Below are 11,944 nucleotides of genomic sequence, written 5' to 3' on the forward strand. Positions count from 1 at the left end.
CGTTTTAAACATCAGTATAGTAGGTTAGGAAAAGATGGGACACCTTTTCATTCTGTTTATTCGTTCGACTTGGTAGCAAACAAAGAACATTTAAAGAAAAATAAAACCTTATTCTCGCGACTTTTATAGACCGTATTTAATTGTTTAGAACACGATCATAATATTGTGATATCATATGGGGTAAAAGTGTCCCATTTTACCCCACAGTACTTGGCTGTAATTTTCCTGTTGAAACTGACCAAAATAAAGATAATTTCCATGTTCATATGTACGATTATCGTCATTTCAAACGTTAAGCCATCCTCAGTGATTTTAGATGCTAAATGCATAGATCACATATAAATATCGAATGTCGTGTTTGTATTGAAACTTACCAGAGATTCCGTGTTTTATAAAACTGAGCTTATTATATTTTACCTGAAACGCATATAACCTAATAATACCATTATGAATAATGTGAGTATAAGCCACCATGTTCAATAAGGGGGACGTATTATATGTTATATCGAGTTTCAACCACGAAATAATAATTAAACTTACATAAAATGTTATTCAACTTGTCGTTTTAGAATCCACATACCAAAAGAGGAGTTATAATAATTTTAAATTAACTTTTTATTTAACGAAAAATGTCAACAAACAAAATAAATAGAAAATTCACTCACAAAGAATTAAAATGTTTTCGCTACTTTTTCTTTGACCTTGGTTTTTTGGTAGGTTCCGCTGATGCGGGTTTATCATTCGATGAAACTTTTTTTGATTTCGAATCTTTCTTGGCAGGTGCTTTGGATTCAGTGCTGTCCCCCTTTTTAGATTTTGCTTTGTCGGTTTTCGACTTTTTGGAAACTGTAAAATATATCCAGTTATTTCACATTTCAAAATTGTAAAGCACTACTCCGTTGTAAAATAGTTAATTTATTATTTAATATATGTTTTATGTGAATTAGATCAAGGTCTTATACTGCAGCGTCACGTGATCTAAAATATACATATGCCATCAAAGATATTTCATACTAACAGAAAGCAGTTTTGGGTAAATTCAAGTATAAATTGGAAAGAAAATGTGCAGGAAAATAATATCTTTATTATGGTAGTGTTATTTAGTGGGGTGAGGAAGATGGGACACCTTTAGAACACAATATCCAAATATCCTGATCATGTTTCAAACAATTAACAACGGTCTATAGAAGTCGTGAAGACACGATTTTATGATTGCTTGAATTTACTTTGCTTACTACCAAATGTGACAAGAAAATAGAATAATAAACTGGCCCATCTTCCCCCACCCATAGGTGTTTGTAACACGTGTACTGTATCACAAATAAAATAAACAGCAATTCACAAGTTTAGGCAACTAGGCATTTGTACCTGGTGTTTTTTTGTTAGGTGGCTTCTTGTCTTCTTTGGAGCCCTTTGTTTTCACTGCCTTTTTAGCTGCAAGAATAACTTATTAGTAATTTAATAATACGCTTAATATATAGGCAGCAAACTTGTTTCCGTTTGCTTCGTATCAACTGTCATTCATACAACAACAAAAAAACTCTTAAAATAATCAACCTTAAAAACATGCATATATGCTTGGTAACTCTTATAAGCGGCAACAGGATGAAAAAAATAGAAGACCCTTGTTATACCAACTATCGTTGGTTGCCTTACCACACGAGGATAAAACGAGTTACATTTATTCATTCATTTATTTCATTGTACTTACCAGCAGTCTCATTTTCGGATGCATCCTCAGTACTCTAAAAAAAACATTATTGAACATCAAGATTTGGCTTAACGTGAATAAATTTGTCAAAGGTTCATACTGAAAAACACTTTACTCTTTTGTTACAATGGCTCACATATCAGAGTGCACAGCAAATGGTATTTCATATGATAATCACCTGAAATTTGACCGCTGAAAGTTTTTCTTTCATCATTTTCTTTCTTTTCTTGGCAACGACCGGTGAAGCGGCAATGTTTAACGACAACCTGGCTTTCTTTAATTTATCCTTTGCCAGCTGCATAAAAAAATATGCTACATGAAATACCATATAGTTGTACCTCTATGTATTTTTAAATACGAGAACGAAGATTAAGCTAATTAAGCCAGGAAGAAAAAAACAATTAGCAATAAAACCGGCGCCGTGGAAAATTGGTTAACGCTTATACCTCTAGTGAAGAGGTTACGCGCACGAGGCTCGATGTTGCTACACCGTTGTTGGTTGTTTTGTACTTGGACAAGAAACTTACCGTTTGAAAAATATTACCATACAAAGTCAAGGAGGCATGAGGTGTTCGAAATACGACACCCGTGTTATAACGATTATAGTTGATAAGTGGAGAAGACGCAAACCTGGACGGAGTATGACTTCTCTTTCAAGCTTTCCGCTGGGGGGAGGCCAGCGGGTTTCTTTATCGATGTCTTCTTTGTCTTCGCACTCTTGTTTTTCTTGATTAAAGCTTTTTGCTTTTTCTTGTGCTCCGGATTTACTTTAAAGCGACCAGATAATCCTGCGGAAAGTATTTATACAGCTATTAATATGATATTTTCCTATAGAAAATAGCAAAGACGAATAAAAGTTATATAATAATAGGGGGGTATAGGATGAATAAAGAACATTATGTCCATTATATTCTAACCGTGTTTTTACAATTAACAACCCATGAAGTCGCAAGGTTACGGTTATAACTGTGTAAATATTCTTCGTTTACTATACTAAGGAAGAATGAACGAAAATAAAACGGACCATCCTACCACAACTTGTATATAAACTGTATAAAATTACAACTTCCATGCTATCAACAAAATCCTAACCTTTTAGTTCTGCGTTCCCGGTCTTACGTTTCGGTCGAATCAAAACTTCATCTTTTATTCCTTTCACTACGGCGTGTTTGATGTAGGACTTCACTTTTTCCTAAACATAAATGTTTGTTATTTCACATAGGGATAGGTGCAAACCTTTCACTGTATAATATAAAAACACGGACTGTTGTAGCATATTGGTGTCTTCTTATACACCAGACACACATGGTGTGTTCATACACCTCGTGCTAACTATAGAGACTATATTAGAGTCTATACCAATTCACCATATAGACCTACATCTCAAATACAAGCATTAATAAAAATGAAGTTTTTTATACCGGATTCAAGCTGTATTTCTCGACGATCCCTTTAGAAATTGCCATGAAACTTGAACCTTGTTTTTCCCCAATCTCTTCTATCGTATCCACTACCATTTCTAAGTAAGGTTTTTTCCTGGCACCAGAAACTTTTTTTGGGATTGCTGTTTTGAGAGGTTCTTGTGAAGGACTTTGGGTCATTTCACTGTGGAAATTGAAAAAAATAGTTTTCATTTTTCGGTTGAGTTTATTTTTTAAATACATGAATGAATGTAACTTGCTTTACGCTTATGTTGCCAGCAAAGGGCGACAAAAGTCGTTATAACACGAGTTACCACGAATATAAGTTTGTGGGTAATTGTTGTTTATGATTTTTTATGTCTTTTTTATGTATGGCTTACAATTTAGAAAACTCATCATTAGTGACCACTCGGTTGAAGGAATTGCCGTTATTAGTGTTTTGCATGCCCAGACTGCGAGCGCTTAAACCACTAAGCCACTATGGGAAAAAAAGAAACCAACAAATAATTAAATTACCTCTCCAATTCTTCTTCGCTCTCATCATTAGTCGACAACTCTTCATTCTCTACCTCGTCAGTATTCATACTACTCATCTCACAACCTGTAAAGTATTGCATAGTTGAATTTTTAAATTAGGTCAAACATATAGAATAGTATATATCATAACACTTAAGCGTCATTTTTTGCAGATAATCTGTGGATAAACGATTGAATTATGTACATTTACAGGAGTTTTACACACGAGTGACGTCCTAACAAAAAATAGAAACTTTGTATTGCGGAACGACTAATTATAGTAGGGTGAGGTAAGATGGGACACCTTTAGCACATAATATCCACATATCCTGGTCGTGTTGTAAACCCCTAACAACTGTCTATGGGAGTTGTGAGGATACGGTTTAATAATTCTTTTGAATGTTTCTTGGTAACTACAAAATAAGACGAGAAAATAGAATGAAACGGTGTCCCATCTTTCCCCGCCCTATACTATTATAGCTTATAGGTTTAGTTTCTATGTGGTCCTGTATACCATACAACACCACAGTGAGTATTTCGCACCGGTCAACAAGATCAATGGTGAATGTTCCTAACCAACCACTTTTGAAGTAAAAACCTCTGAAGCGAATCTATAATGGCGTATAATGGAATTTCGAATATAAAAACGAATTAACCAAATTTATGGTTTCTAATTGTTACTGTTGCTGACCAGAAACCAAACGCCAGCATGAAAAGGTTGTCATTATACGGTAAACCATTTTATATGTCAGGTATAGAGCTATCTTCAAACTGTTGTGCACACCTATAAAAGTTACCTTTTTACGATGAAATTTTACAGCAGTAACTATGCGACGATATATAGCGAGCCATAAAACTAAGTCATTTTAAGGCTAGGTAGCACGAAGAACGTAAACGTTTATGGTACAAACGTTGTGTTCAAAAATGTAAAGATGAGCCAGCAATACGTTTTATTTTTGTGCTAATATATCTTGTATGAGCTTACTGTAAGAATTACCAGTTTACTAAAGAAATGTTGCTTTCGTAAGTAAAGAAATTGCTTACGAAAACAATGAAATGTATATGAAAGCGCCGGTTACAAACTACTGTACCGAATCGAAGGGTCCCTTTTCAGATGCAAAATTTGCTTTATACGCTCAGTAGGCATCCGTTACACCCCATCACCCAACGCACAGTATAGGGTGCAGCAGCTATGTATGTAAATGCTTATGTTGATTGTGCAGAGCAGTAAAAGCTAGCATTACACCATCAGGAAGTGAACAGGAGTAATTCTAACCATTAATGGTAAACAGATATAGTGTATAGAACAGCTAATAATAATATTGGCAACATACATTCATCAATGCTGCAAGTGTATACGTTATACAGAAAAACCATTTAACCATTTCAGCTTAGTGGGGTGGGGGAAGATGGGACGCGTTTTTAATCTATTTTTTCGTCCTATTTGGTAGAAAATAAAATTTAAACGATTATAAAACCGTATCCTCACGAATTCCATGCGACATCACCGCGGTTAAATGTTTAAAACACAATATATTGATATTAAGTGCTAAAGGTGTCTCATCTTACCCCGCAGTACTGTACATTAGGTGGGAATTATGTTGCAAACTTTTAAACTCTCGTTCAGGTTGTTAAATTATTTATTCTTGTGAGCTTATCTGTCGCTGCGCGGGGTTGTGCAAATACCGTGAGTAAGTAAACCATGGTAAGCACTCATGCATGCAGAGACAACGTATTGGTAGGTATTGTTTTATCAGCGCTGATAAATGGATAACTTAGACCACAGAAACGAGCATGCAAATGCATCGAGTTCACTTAAAACAACGTCGTTTGCAAACAGATGGGCGGAGACGATAAGTGAGCATACTAAAGGGGATCCTAACAGGTGTGTGGGTGTGTGACTAACTGTTACTCGGAAGTACTGTGTGTAAGTACTGCGTAAACTTGTGGAAATAGAGTAAAGATCCACGATTTAACATATTTTCTACAAATTGAATTAAACTGACTTTTAGTTTTCCACTATATAAAATGCAGGTTACTTTAATTGCGAGATATTTAACAGTTGTAGGTTCATGTAAAATATAAATGATTTATATTTTTATGTTTATTTTGTATCCAAGCAAAAGAAACAAGCAGAAAATACTGTAGGTGTAGACTGTATAGAGAATAGTCAGATAATCTAATACAGCCATACACACACGACGAATGTAACATTAAACCACAAAGTGACATTGCGAAACTTTATATTTGCTTTACTCGTTAACTTATTAAGGCAGGACCTATTGAATATAAAGCAGCAAAGCGTAAAAGTGTACATAGTATTGAAAAATAGGTACGTTTACTTAAACATATATGTATCTATATAGTAGAGTGGGGGAAGATGGGACACCCTTTGCACATAATATCCAGATATCCTGATCGTGTTTCAAACAATTAACAACGGTCTATGAGAGTCATGACGACATAGTTTCATATTTCTTTGAATGTTCTTTGTTTACTACTGAATAGGACGAGAAAACAGAGTTAAAAAGTGTCCCGTCTTCCCCCATCCTACTGTATGAATTTTAACTTTAGGATAAACGTAGTCTCTTACTCGCTGTCATACCTATATATTTGTTATAACAAATATGTTATACAAATAACAAATATGTAAAGTAGGTTCGATTTGGTGGGTATAATATTATAATGCAAACACATATACGTCATAACAAAATAAGCATGGACACAAAAGTATTAAAGTGCGTAAACACACCTCACGTTACCTTTACAAAAGATATAGTGACGTCCCAGCACCAACTTTAGACGTTTTAAACAGCCACGCTTTTATCTGACACTTTTTTTTCTCAAGTAGTTGTTAACCTAAAACAGCAGGTGTTTAACGACTGTCATTTTGATACTAATTTCCTTTTCTTTGTTGTTATAAATAAATTGTTCTTCGCTACTGTATTTGAGGAGATAAATAAACTGTATGATATATATTCTCGCTTTCTAAATTTCCAAAAAATAAAACACACAACGACACAGGTTAACTCAAACCTAACAACAATACGACACTATGTGTACAGTGTGCAACAGTTGCAAGCGCAAGAAACGCGACAGAAACAAAACGAAACAATCAAACAATCAAGAAAAGCGCGCCGTTTGTTGATTGGTACGCTGTCGCATCATGTGACCAATGACGTCACAACGATCATTGTTTGTTGTTATGAGCGAAAAATTATCAAAGATTTTCTTTACGCGATGAGATAAGATTAAAATAGACTTCGGAATCAGACCTTATACAAAATATATTTAATCGCACATGGTATGTGCGAATATAGAGTGTCTTTTAAGATCGTTGGTTTTAGAGAAAATAAGTAAACGAACAAAAAAATGCAGAAGGCCCCTTTACATGAAATGTGAATTAAATTGATTTTTTTATACTAGAATAAGCATTTTGGAGCGAACGGTTTTATCGCTATTACAAATATCATTCAAAATGATGCATACAACGGAAAGCATGCAATCGGCGTGCGCAGCGTTTAAACTTTGTGCCTAATGACAAACGACGTGGTGTGAGAGACGCACGTTTATTGATAAAACTTGCGAATCAAACTCGGGTTTTAACGCTGTTGTATTACACCTGTGTTTGACTGATTGCAGTCGTTTCGTTTAATTCCGTTGTCTTTGTAAGTTTTTGCTATTGTGTGTGACGTAATCAAAGAATAAGTAGGATTGAAATTCTACAGGTTATACTGTTGATTTCGTATGTTGGAGATATTGGATTAAAAATGCAAAGGTGAATGTGGCTAGGTTAGCCTTCATGCAACGGGTCATTGATTAGATATACTTAAGTCGTGCTGGTATTAAAATATAACGCTAAGCGTGGGACAACACTGAACCGGGAAAATAGTCCAGTGTTTCCACAAAAAAAAGTTTAAAAAAATAGAACTCAGTGTGAGTGCGTTAGTTTAGCAGTTTAAAGCTAAATAATAATTAACATAATTTTATATTGGCAACACTGTAAAGCCGGTGTTATGTAAGACTACGTCACATATACGTTACAATGGAGTCGCTGCATTTGTATTGTGACGGTCAGTCAGACTTCGCGTATTGTTGAGCCGAGCTAAGCCATAATGTAGTAAGTTTGATATGTATTAAGATGATAATTCCAATAAAAATGTATTTAATAAGTAGAATAATAATAAAGTAAATCTAATTTGCCTCATTTCGTAAGATTATGGATAACGTGTTGTAAGTACCGAAACGTTAACCAAGCAACGCATGTACGGCTATTATCAAAGGGATAGTTACCATGCTTACAGAATAAACTTAAGTTTTCAAATCACAGCAATCAACTTGTCAATCCTGAAGATCTCGTGACGTCACGACACGAAATGACGTCAGAGCAGCAGATCACGCTTACTTTCCACGACATCAGGTATGAAGTGCGGCAGAAATTGGATGACGTTCCTTTGTGTGGGAAAACCGCTATGAAAGAAATTCTACTTGGAGTAAGGTAAGATCTTAATCTATTGTATGTATGAATAAATGAATGCAACTTATTTTTTCTCGTGTGGTAAGGCGGTCGTTATAACACGGGTGTCAGGTTTCATACATCTCGTGCCGCGTACGAGTTACCACATATATGGTACTTTGTTGTAAGATAGGATACTGTTAGCACCCAAATCCGATATTTTCCAATGGACTTTGAACCAATAATAAGCCTGTTTTAGAGTTGCGAGGCGACAGTTATATAATTTTGTGAACATTCTTCGTCAACTACCTAATGAGACGAGGAAAGAGAATGATAACCTTTTTCCATCTTACCCTACTATACGTAGTTTCATTGGTAACTATATATTATTCTCTCAGTCGACAATATAGACAACCAATAAATGATCACTGGGTTGGAGTCGCAATTATTGGTTTAAATCTTGTGTGTAATACTTAAATGCATAAATATATGCTGCTATACATGTACGCAATAAACTGGACGTATACCGTATATGTATCGGTGTATTGTGCATAATAACCGCCTACAAAAATAGCAATGCATTCACGTAACCGCCTGCGGGTTTATACATCACATACCCGAAGTAACTATATGTTTTAAATTTTCAGTGGTTTGCTCCCACCCGGTTTAAATGCAATAATGGGACCAACAGGAAGCGGGAAAACATCGTAAGTTCAAAGTTCAAATCGTACAACTACTCGCGCCGGCGAAATTATCCTATGACGTTTATTAGGTCGGAACTAAAGTCGAATTTTATAACTGGATAGTGCTTTTTACTGACCTAAATAATCTATGACGTCACGGTTCATTTCTCCTGCAAATACAAGCGACGTTAGTTTTAACCGCAACGTTCGAAGGAAAAAAATGCGGATTCAATTCAGTATGGACTTTTTGTACATAATTGATGAAATATGACTAAAGTTTCAATACATTGCTATATTGGTTGGTACAAAAGTTAAATGATATAAAAATACTATGGGCTATTGACGAAATATGGATTGATGTAGAAATATACAAATTGCATCGTTGTGACATTGTTTAGCTATATTTACGTTTATTGAATGATCTGTGTTTAATGTATAAGTGGTTCGTGACGTTTTGTTCATATAGTAGGGTGGGGGAAGATGGGACACCTTTAACACATAAATAGCCTGATCGTGTTTTAAAGAATTAACAACGGTCCGTGGAAGTCGTAAGGATACGGTTTCATAATTCTTTGGATGTTCTTTGTTTACTACCAAATGGAAAGAGAAAACAAAATAAAAAGGTGTCCCATCTTCCCCCATCCTACTATATATCATCTGATTTTTACCATCAGATCGAAAGTCTGGTTGAATTATGAAGTATCACTACATACTAGTACCACATAGGTTTTAAGTTAAAGCGTCAATTTATGTCCAAGCGTTTATCGTCAACACTAATGCATTCAAAGTATTATACTACTTTATTACAGCTTACTTGATGTATTGGCGCAAAGGAAAGACCCGAAAGGTCTGAAAGAAGGAATTGTTTTAATAAACGGAGAGCGGCCTCCAGTGGATTTCCGACTGATGAGCGGCTACGTAGTTCAGGTTAGTGTTTGAATAAATAAACTTAACTTATTTATCCTCCTGTGGCGTGATGTCTTGTTCAAGGACACACAGGTCAACAAAGGCAGCAGATCCTGAGACGCGCTCACCACTTTGCAACGATGACGACCAATTCTCATTATTTCGTCACAGCAGTCTTTGTGTACCATTGTTATGTTTGACTTGTTGAAATAACGTTCTTACTACCGCTTGTGGCGGTATAGTGACGTCATGATTTACCAGGATGACGTTGTCATGGGAACGCTGACGGTTCGTGAAAATCTCGCGTTTTCAGCCAACTTGAGACTTTCGACCAAGAAATTTGATGCGAAAGCTCGGAAACTAAAGGTTGATGACGTCATAGAACAATTAGGTCTTCAAGCCTGCGCCGATACACCGGTGAGTTCAAAGCTATTTAAGTTTAAACTTGATTGTCAGAATGCAAATCTTCGTTGTCTTGTTAGAAAGTTAATGGCTTAAACACCCGCGTTTTTAAATTGACCCTCTTTGCCTTTTATTCATAACATGTTTTAACGACTATTGTTTTGCTGTTGATCTCATCATTGCTCCAATAATGTTATCTTCACTATCAAGATAATTAAAAAATATATTCTGTTATTTATAATACCAGGCATACTTTTCACAATCTTTCAACAGAACATCTGACATAAACGTAGTCCATTTTCGACGTTTTGTTTCGTCTGACTTGAAAGCCTTGCTATATAAAATTTATGCTTCGTTATAAAGGTGGGAAACGAGTTTGTGCGCGGAGTGAGCGGAGGAGAAAGAAAGAGAGTAAACATCGGGATGGAAATGATCCTTGATCCTCCTGTTCTCTTCCTGGATGAACCAACCACTGGATTAGATGCAAACACAGCGAACTCCATCGTTCTCCTCTTGTATAAGTATGTTTTGAATTTTTGAATTTGTACACTCACTTTGTAAAGTTTGACAGCGAGCGTGAGGTATATCGATGTATCAGTCAAACGGTGTATTTTATTCTGTATGAACAAGTCCGAAGCCAAGGCATTGTAGAAGGGCTTATTGGCCCAATAGTCTATATTACCTATATGTAATAAACATTTTCTTTGTATAAGCATAAGGTCACCTAATTTTTCGTTACAGGTTAGCTAGCGGAGGTCGTAACATTATTATGTCAATCCACCAACCGAGATATTCAATATTTTCACTTTTTGATCGTCTTGTTTTGCTAAACAAAGGAAATATCGTGTACAGAGGAGTCGCTAAGAAAGCGGTGCATTATTTTAAAGATATAGGTTGGTACATTTCATAGCCAATCAAACGCTTGCAATATTGCTTCCTATTTAAGGGCTAGGTCGTACAGCGCATACCGTCAGGTAACCTGCGATGTACATCAGAATTGGCTCAATTCCCAAACTCTGTTCTTGTTTTTAATAACCACACCAATCGCACCGCGTATGTTGAATTGTAAATGGTACTGAAGCTCTGGAATTCGGTCCAACCTATTATTCCTTCACCCATATAGAACAGATATGTTCTTATTGTTAACAATATACTATATCTAAGGTTTCAGTTGCCCTCGCTTCCATAACCCTGCTGATTTCTTCCTTGATATTGTTGGTGGTGACGTCAACACTGCCCGACTTATCGGTCGAATGAACAGCGAGTCACGTGACACTGAAGAGGGTACCAGCAGCCCTGCTGAAGGTTTGTATAGTGACTTTAAAAAAACGGAGTTAATTTTAATTGGGCTTGCTTTATGTAATACAATTTTGCATTGCGGTTGTTTTATATGTGCGACTGGTTTATGACAGAGTAAAGGAATGACACAGAAAAAAACTATTATTTGTCTGTTTACAATATTTTGCGGTTAATAATGTAAAACTATGCAGAAGGCGACCGAATAAGAACAGTTAAAGCATCTTCAAATCAAATTTCGATCGCTATGGAGGAAGACGAGCAAGAGGACAACAGCGGAAAACTTCTGGATTCTTTTCGTGCGTCATCAATTGCTCAAGATGAGGAGAAAGCGCTGAAGGTAACAAAACAATTCATTATGTATTTATTGCTGCTTTGGCCATTGGAAATTATAAAAGTGCAAAAGAAAATTAAATGTTAAAAGCTATTTCATATATATATTGCATTGTGGGGTAAGATGTGATTCCGTGAGCACCGAGTTCCCGTATTTCATAATCGTGTTTTTAAGGATTAACACCGCCCCTCTAATTATGTGTAAACTCTTTGTTTACTA

At 35.7% G+C, this 11,944-nt stretch overlaps 2 protein-coding genes across 5 annotated transcripts; one reads left to right on the forward strand and one right to left on the reverse strand.

The window, feature by feature from the left end:
* Positions 1–597: 597 nt before the first annotated feature.
* On the reverse strand, positions 598–6,591 carry LOC100182273 (histone H1-beta, late embryonic-like). 2 transcript variants are annotated; one of them, XM_002119530.4, is made up of 9 exons: positions 6,411–6,591; positions 3,649–3,733; positions 3,133–3,316; positions 2,804–2,903; positions 2,342–2,499; positions 1,890–2,006; positions 1,712–1,745; positions 1,369–1,434; positions 598–846 (listed from the first exon to the last, which is right to left on the reverse strand). In XM_002119530.4, exons 2-9 carry the CDS (start codon positions 3,723–3,725, stop codon positions 686–688), a joined length of 897 nt encoding a protein of 298 aa, XP_002119566.1. In that variant the 5' UTR covers positions 3,726–3,733; positions 6,411–6,591; the 3' UTR covers positions 598–685. The 2 variants fall into 2 exon arrangements, with proteins under 2 accessions (XP_002119566.1, XP_026696021.1); XM_026840220.1 differs by having other exon boundaries at positions 6,401–6,544.
* On the forward strand, positions 5,228–11,827 carry LOC100177585 (ATP-binding cassette sub-family G member 2-like). 3 transcript variants are annotated; one of them, XM_018817166.2, is made up of 9 exons: positions 5,228–5,533; positions 7,979–8,146; positions 8,752–8,811; positions 9,597–9,714; positions 9,955–10,110; positions 10,459–10,616; positions 10,837–10,988; positions 11,260–11,400; positions 11,586–11,827. In XM_018817166.2, the coding sequence occupies exons 1-9, from the start codon at positions 5,415–5,417 to the stop codon at positions 11,810–11,812; spliced, it is 1,299 nt and encodes a 432-aa protein (XP_018672711.2). In that variant the 5' UTR covers positions 5,228–5,414; the 3' UTR covers positions 11,813–11,827. The 3 variants fall into 3 exon arrangements, with proteins under 3 accessions (XP_018672711.2, XP_026696019.1, XP_026696020.1); XM_026840218.1 differs by lacking the exon at positions 5,228–5,533 and adding an exon at positions 7,323–7,426; XM_026840219.1 differs by lacking the exon at positions 5,228–5,533 and adding an exon at positions 7,595–7,768.
* Positions 11,828–11,944: the final 117 nt, after the last annotated feature.

The sequence above is a fragment of the Ciona intestinalis genome, unplaced genomic scaffold, assembly GCF_000224145.3.
Source record: "Ciona intestinalis unplaced genomic scaffold, KH HT001149.1, whole genome shotgun sequence".
Taxonomy (NCBI): domain Eukaryota; kingdom Metazoa; phylum Chordata; class Ascidiacea; order Phlebobranchia; family Cionidae; genus Ciona; species Ciona intestinalis.

Excerpts from the sequence above, each read along its gene's own strand:
- LOC100182273 (XM_002119530.4), bottom strand. The coding sequence starts at position 3,725 with ATGAGTAGTATGAATACTGACGAGGTAGAGAATGAAGAGTTGTCGACT. Across the intron at positions 2,500-2,803 it reads CGGGAACGCAGAACTAAAAG|GATTATCTGGTCGCTTTAAA; the intron begins GTTAGGATTTTG and ends TACTTTCCGCAG. Across the intron at positions 847-1,368 it reads ACCTAACAAAAAAACACCAG|TTTCCAAAAAGTCGAAAACC; the intron begins GTACAAATGCCT and ends TATATTTTACAG.
- LOC100177585 (XM_018817166.2), top strand. The coding sequence starts at position 5,415 with ATGGATAACTTAGACCACAGAAACGAGCATGCAAATGCATCGAGTTCA. Across the intron at positions 8,147-8,751 it reads GAAATTCTACTTGGAGTAAG|TGGTTTGCTCCCACCCGGTT; the intron begins GTAAGATCTTAA and ends TTAAATTTTCAG. Across the intron at positions 8,812-9,596 it reads ACAGGAAGCGGGAAAACATC|CTTACTTGATGTATTGGCGC; the intron begins GTAAGTTCAAAG and ends ACTTTATTACAG.